General features: G+C 37.9%; 1 protein-coding gene and 1 non-coding gene across 2 annotated transcripts; one reads left to right on the top strand and one right to left on the bottom strand.

Annotated features, from left to right (window-relative positions):
- LOC116131877 lies at positions 1-639 on the top strand. Its single transcript, XM_031417539.1, has 2 exons — positions 1-80; positions 173-639. Exons 1-2 carry the CDS (start codon positions 1-3, stop codon positions 537-539), a joined length of 447 nt encoding a protein of 148 aa, XP_031273399.1. The 3' UTR covers positions 540-639.
- Positions 640-5874: 5235 nt separating this feature from the next.
- Positions 5875-5980, bottom strand: LOC116131997. Its single transcript, XR_004128344.1, has one exon. It is a non-coding gene; the product is annotated as a small nucleolar RNA R71 (small nucleolar RNA).
- Between the last annotated feature and the right edge of the window lie 20 nt (positions 5981-6000).

Here is a 6000-nt window from a genome sequence, read left to right as displayed (position 1 = left end):
ATGGCCATTATAACAACTAATTGCTGCCTCCATCTCTCTAATCCCCCGTCTCTCCCTTCAAAACCAACTCAACTTCCACGGTAATATATAATCAACCATTAACAATCTTCATCAGCATCATCACCATCTCCCTCTTCAACTTGTTAAAATATTTTTAATTTTATGTGTGCAGGCATGGCGTGAAGAATGAGAAGTGGAGAAAGGCGTGCGTGGTGGGCATGGCGTGCTGCATGATAATCGGAATAGAAATGGGAAGTTTAGAAGACACAAGTATTGCTCTTGCCCAACAAGACATGAGGTTACCATTAGTCATTGAAGAAGTTGCAGATTCAGAACAACAAAACAATAAGGTTCCAAGATGGAGTGATAAAAGAATGTGTCCGCCATGGCATCTCAATTCGCTAGAGACTATTGTGCCTGAGAATCTCCCAAGACCAGCTGCTCGCAGAAGATGGGAAACTGTTCGTTACTCCAAAAATGCCCCCGTAGTTAAAGTGACTACTCTTAGAAGTAGCAGCAACTCATGCTTTTCCATGTAATTTCAACGTATTATTTTCTTTCACCCCATGGCTATTACTGCTATGTATATATAAATCAATCGCAAACATCATGAAATCAATATAACGAAATATTTATTTTTATTATTCTGAAAATCGGTTTACATTATGTAGTACAATAAGGAAGAGAAAGAAAGCAAAATAATGGTAGTACTAGATTGGTATTATTTGAGTTTGGAGTTTCAGTACAAGTAGTACAAATGGGATGTTTTTAGTGAATCATATGGACTACACAAACTGTCCTGCTTTCCATGTGTGGCCTGGCCCAATCAGCTTCTTCGGCTCTGACTCTTTCGGCCCGTTTAGTAATTCAATATTTTATTTAACAAATCCAATTTCATAATTAATCCAGTATTATAAATAAAAATATAAAATTTATTTAATTTAAAGCTTTTGTTAAGAGACCACAGTCCAGTATTAATTTTTTTTTTTTAAAATTATAAAATATTGAATACCATTTTCATCATCTTAATTTTACTAATTATTATTTTAAATTATTTATATTAATAATTATAATATTTATATAGTAATTAATTATAAGAAGCTTGAACAATTCATCATTATTAATCCAACGGTAATAGTGGCAGTTAAAGATAATTTAATACTAACTCAACATCTCTTATCATCGTTGGATCAACAATGATATCACAAAAAGTGTCAAAATTTGTTTTTGCTTTGTCAACATCTCTTTCACTCTGAGGCGCTATAAACCATTTGCATAAAAAAATACCAGATGTTGCATCAAGGAAGTCTCAGATGTAAGTGTCTACTACTGTATTTTCTATTTAATTTTAGTTCATTGTACTCTCTCTGGCTCATAGATAAATTCTTTCCAGAAAATATGAAAACTTGATATTTATGTTACATTGCATCATTTTCAATGATGCGGGGCTCTTCAAACACCAGAACTACCAGATTTCACTTTGTCACTAAGACCTCATGACTCTGAATTCCCTGAGATGGATCAACCTAGGATCAGAGAAAAAGGGGATATCAAGAGCCAAACCCTAATATAACAATGAAATCCGTTGTAATCTAGTCTGAAAATACCATCTTAAAAGAATTGTTTTCTAGTAGTGACAAAATGTTTCTCAAAATCAAATCGACTAACAAGATAAGATAAAAATCTCTCAACGAACAAGTTCTTTTTTTGTTTTTTAATCGGCCAAAGCTTCGCTTTAACGCTTCCGCTAAATGCCGTTTACCGATCACAAACCCACAAACTAAATATAAGACACCAACTAAACAAAACCATCTTTGCAGACCTAACACCACCTCCCAAATCACTCAAATCTGGGATGCAATAAAGCCAAAAACTTATCAAGTTCCAACAATAGGAGTGGGACCTCGCAGCCCATGTTAATCATCATATATATGATGTAATATCACTATCTATTGTTGTTATGCTTGAGAAAGTAGGGTTGACGTCGAGCCTTGTCAGCAAGACCAGTCAGAGCTTGAGAAGGTTTTACAACCGCTCAGATGCAGCCATGTCGTGTGATGACGTGAGCAGCATGCTCTTGTCAGTGCAGTGGGTATGCGCCAGGTTGGCGAAAGGCTAGAAAAGGTCCACGTGTCCAATCTCTGTACAAGTCGAGGAAATCACTCGGGCAGGTGAGCAATGGGACGCAGAGAAGGATTTGCATGGCATCTGCCCCACTCATATATTTAGTAGTAATCATTACCTTAATTCATCCCACTATAAATAGAAGGCTCCTCTCCCGTTTGTGGGATTGGCTAATTTTACTCTGAAATAGCATATTCTCTCTCTCTCTCTCTCTCTCTCTCTCCCTCTTGTATTCTCCAAGCTATAATTCAGCTCGCTGAACGTGACCTGACTTCATACATTAATACAATACCAGTGGACGTAAGATTTGCTTTTTGGGCATTCGAACCACTTTAAACATTGTTTTTCACCCCTTATTCATTTAAACACCCCCATACTCACGTGTAACTTCTGAGTCCGCTCAGCATTTCCCATGTGCGAATAGTTGGTGTCAAAATCTAGCATCAACAATTGGCGAATAGTTACTGGCCTCTACTCCAAGAAGACACCTACAACTTTGTTAAAAAGTGTGACAAGTGCCAGCGGTTCGCGAACATACTGCGAGCTCCTTCCTACCAACTGGTAACCATGACCAGCCCCTGACCATTCTCCATGTAGGGAATCGATCTTATTGGACCCATGCCAGTTGGCAAAGGAGGAGTCAAGTATGCGATGGTTGTAGTGGATTACTTCACCAAGTGTGTCGAGGCTGAACCTCTGACCACAGTCACTACCAAAAAGCTCAAGGACTTTGTTTTTAAAAACATAGTGTGCCGTTATGGAATTCCTTATACCCTTATCTCTAATAATGGGAAGCAGTTCGATAACGAGGAATTCAAGCAGTTTTGCGACGAGTTGGGAATCCACAAAAATTTCGTCTCAGTCACAAGACCGCAAGCAAATGGTTAGGTTGAAGCTGTCAACAAGACCATCAAGCACACTTTGAAAGCCAAACTTGACGCTACCAAGGGTAATTGGGTTGACGACCTCCTTGAAGTCCTATGGGCATACATGACAACTCCAAGAACCTCTATCTCAGAAACACCTTTCTCGCTAGCATATGGCTGTGAGGTGATGATCCCTGTGGAGGTAGGAACTGGTTCACTTCGAAGAAACCTGTTCAACGAAGCAGACAATGAAGCGCTTATGCGCTCAAGTTTGGATTTAGTTGAAGAACATCGCAACAAGGCTCAGCTAAGAATATCAACCTATCAACAGTGCGCGAAAAGGTTCTTCGACTCTAAGGTTAGAAAAAGAGACTTCCAGGTCGGTGACCTTGTTTTGAAGGAAGGAAGTCCTTCTCGATACGTGAGAACTGAGTACAGGAGTATTGGGGCCGAATTGGGAAGGCCTGTACCACATCGCCAAAATAATAAGACCGCGCACTTATCACCTCAAAAGGCTAAATGGTTCCGAAGTACTGCGAGCTTGGAATGCTGAACATCTCTGCCCATATTATCAGTAATTCCGAACTCATTTTGTAATTCTCCTGTAAAGACTTTACTTTTCTCAAGACTTGTAAATAACACAAGTTCTTTTGTAGTATCTTTTCCCACGTGTATATAGTTCTGTTCGCATAGATATTACCGTACAAATACTATTGTAAACAGTTAGAAATCGACCTCGTGTCTGCATATGTAATGTTTGTGGGGTACGTTAAATTATGAGTACTCACAAATGATTAAGGAAATGGTCTCTTTATTTATCAAAAAATAAAAAAGTACATATTAGCGAGCATAAGAAAAGCAGAGGCAATCATTGGCCTTCATCCCCAGGTCTCGGAGGTGCAACCTCAACATCCCCAAGCTGGTCGCTAACTAATAATCCGAGGATTATGCTAGTTTATTTAAGCTTTTAGGCCGGATTTTAGATATTTCTTAGTCTATTTTTGCCTGAATTGCTACTTAATTCCTTACATTTCGTGTTTCAAGTTAAAATGGACATTTTGAGCGAATAAAGACAGATTTGGAGTTTCTGGACTCACAAGCAAGCTTAGGGCAATTCTGTAATTTTAGAATTCTTCAGGAAGCTTCGCCGCGGCGAAATGGGCCAGTGACGCACCAGATTCAGCTCCTTTGTCGCTGCGGCGAGATTCCTTCTTCGCCGCGTTGAAGTCTGCGTTCTCCAGTTTTTGTAAAACGCACAGTTTCTTTATTAGGCTAAGTTTTAAGATTTTGAGCGAGGTATAAAAGAGATACTTAGTCTTTTGTTTAAGGCGTTCGTGGAGAAATAGAGAGCAGTTTTACATTTTCTTAGATTAATATTTGAGTGATTTTTGGATTAAACAAAGTGTGAAGATTCGAGGTGAAATCAGTGGATTCGTCAATTGGGAAGATTCTTTTCCTTTTCTCTTGTGTCCATGATGTTGAACTTGGAATTTTTTGTTTCTTTTAATTGTTTGATCGATTTAGCCATGAACTAACTTATTTTGGGTTAGGGTTTTGATGTAGTTCAGATTCTTATGAGTTAGAGAGTTGATGATTATTAATTTCATATGATTTTGCTTTGATTGTGTGGTTATTCTGTATTTATTGTTTTTATGTGATGAACATGATGAAGATTGAGAGATAATTCATGTTAAGCTTTTTGGGTAATCACCATTGTATTATTGGATGCTAGAGATAGATTCAAGAACCAATGAAATCAATATAGGATTCTTGTGCTTAATGAGCTTAGATTTATTAATTAACTTTCAATTTGTTGGGTACGGAAGGTTAATAGGGAAGAGTAGGAAAACATAGCTTGAGAAGGTATGTTGGACACCTTAGAGAGTTCAATTTACAATCAATGCATGTGAATATGAATTTAGTTTGATTCTTTAGGTTTAACCCATAGAGTCCGAATGAAGTCAAAACCCTACCCGTTTGTTTGAATTGATTTTATCCCGTTTTAAATCTTGCTTTCATAGTAAAATTTTATTTTAGTAAAATTTTGTTTTAGTTATAGTTTAAATTGCTCCCTTAAATCCAAAAGAATTCGATTGCTTCAACTTGAAAACGGTAGAAAACTTAGTGCTTAGCAACAATCCTCGTGGGAATGATATTCACTCATCACTCTATTACTTTGCGCGATTAGTGCACTTGCTATTTTTGCATGTTGTAGTAAACACGCATCAAGTTTTTGGCGCCGTTGCCAGGGATTGAGTTTTAAGTTAACATTGAGTTTTTCTATAGTTAGCTGGATTGAAGTTTTAATTTTTGTTTTCAATTTTCAGTTGGTTTGTGATCTCACTTTCTTTCGTTTTGTTTTGTGTAGTTTATGCGAAGAGCGAGATGTCAGCCAGTGGTTCCTGTTGATCTTGAGATTGAGAGAACTGCCAGACGACTTAACAGAGAAAAAAGAGAAAGAGAGGACATAGTGGTTGAAACAGAAAAAATAGCTGTTGAAATGGTAGAACCAGAAAATAGGACACTAAAGGAATTTTCAGTTCCCACGGTTAATGGCAATGGTTCGAGCATTACGAGACCAACAGTCCAAGCCAACACATTTGAAATAAAGCTGGCAATCATCCAGATGATCCAACAGTCGGTAAGGTTTAATGGTGATTTGAAGGAAGATCCGAATCAACATATTGCGAACTTCTTGGAAATTTGTGACACCTTAAAGTCAAACGGAGTGTCAGATGACGCCATTAGGTTGAGGTTATTCCTATTCTCATTGGGGGATAAAGCAAAGGGGTGGTTAATTGCACTACCATCGGGGACTATCACGACTTGGTATGATCTAGCACAGAAGTTCCTGACCAAGTTCTTCCCTCCAACAAAATTAGCAAAACTGAGAAATAATATCACATCATTTCTACAAGATGAATTCGAGTCATTGTATGAGCTTGGGAGAGGTACAAGGAATTGATGAGGAAATGTCCACACCATGGGTTGCCAGTTTGGCTTCAAGTCC

The sequence above is a fragment of the Pistacia vera genome, unplaced genomic scaffold (assembly GCF_008641045.1).
Source record: "Pistacia vera cultivar Batoury unplaced genomic scaffold, PisVer_v2 Contig246, whole genome shotgun sequence".
Taxonomy (NCBI): Eukaryota; Viridiplantae; Streptophyta; class Magnoliopsida; order Sapindales; family Anacardiaceae; genus Pistacia; species Pistacia vera.
This window is presented reverse-complemented; position numbering and strand designations above follow the sequence as displayed.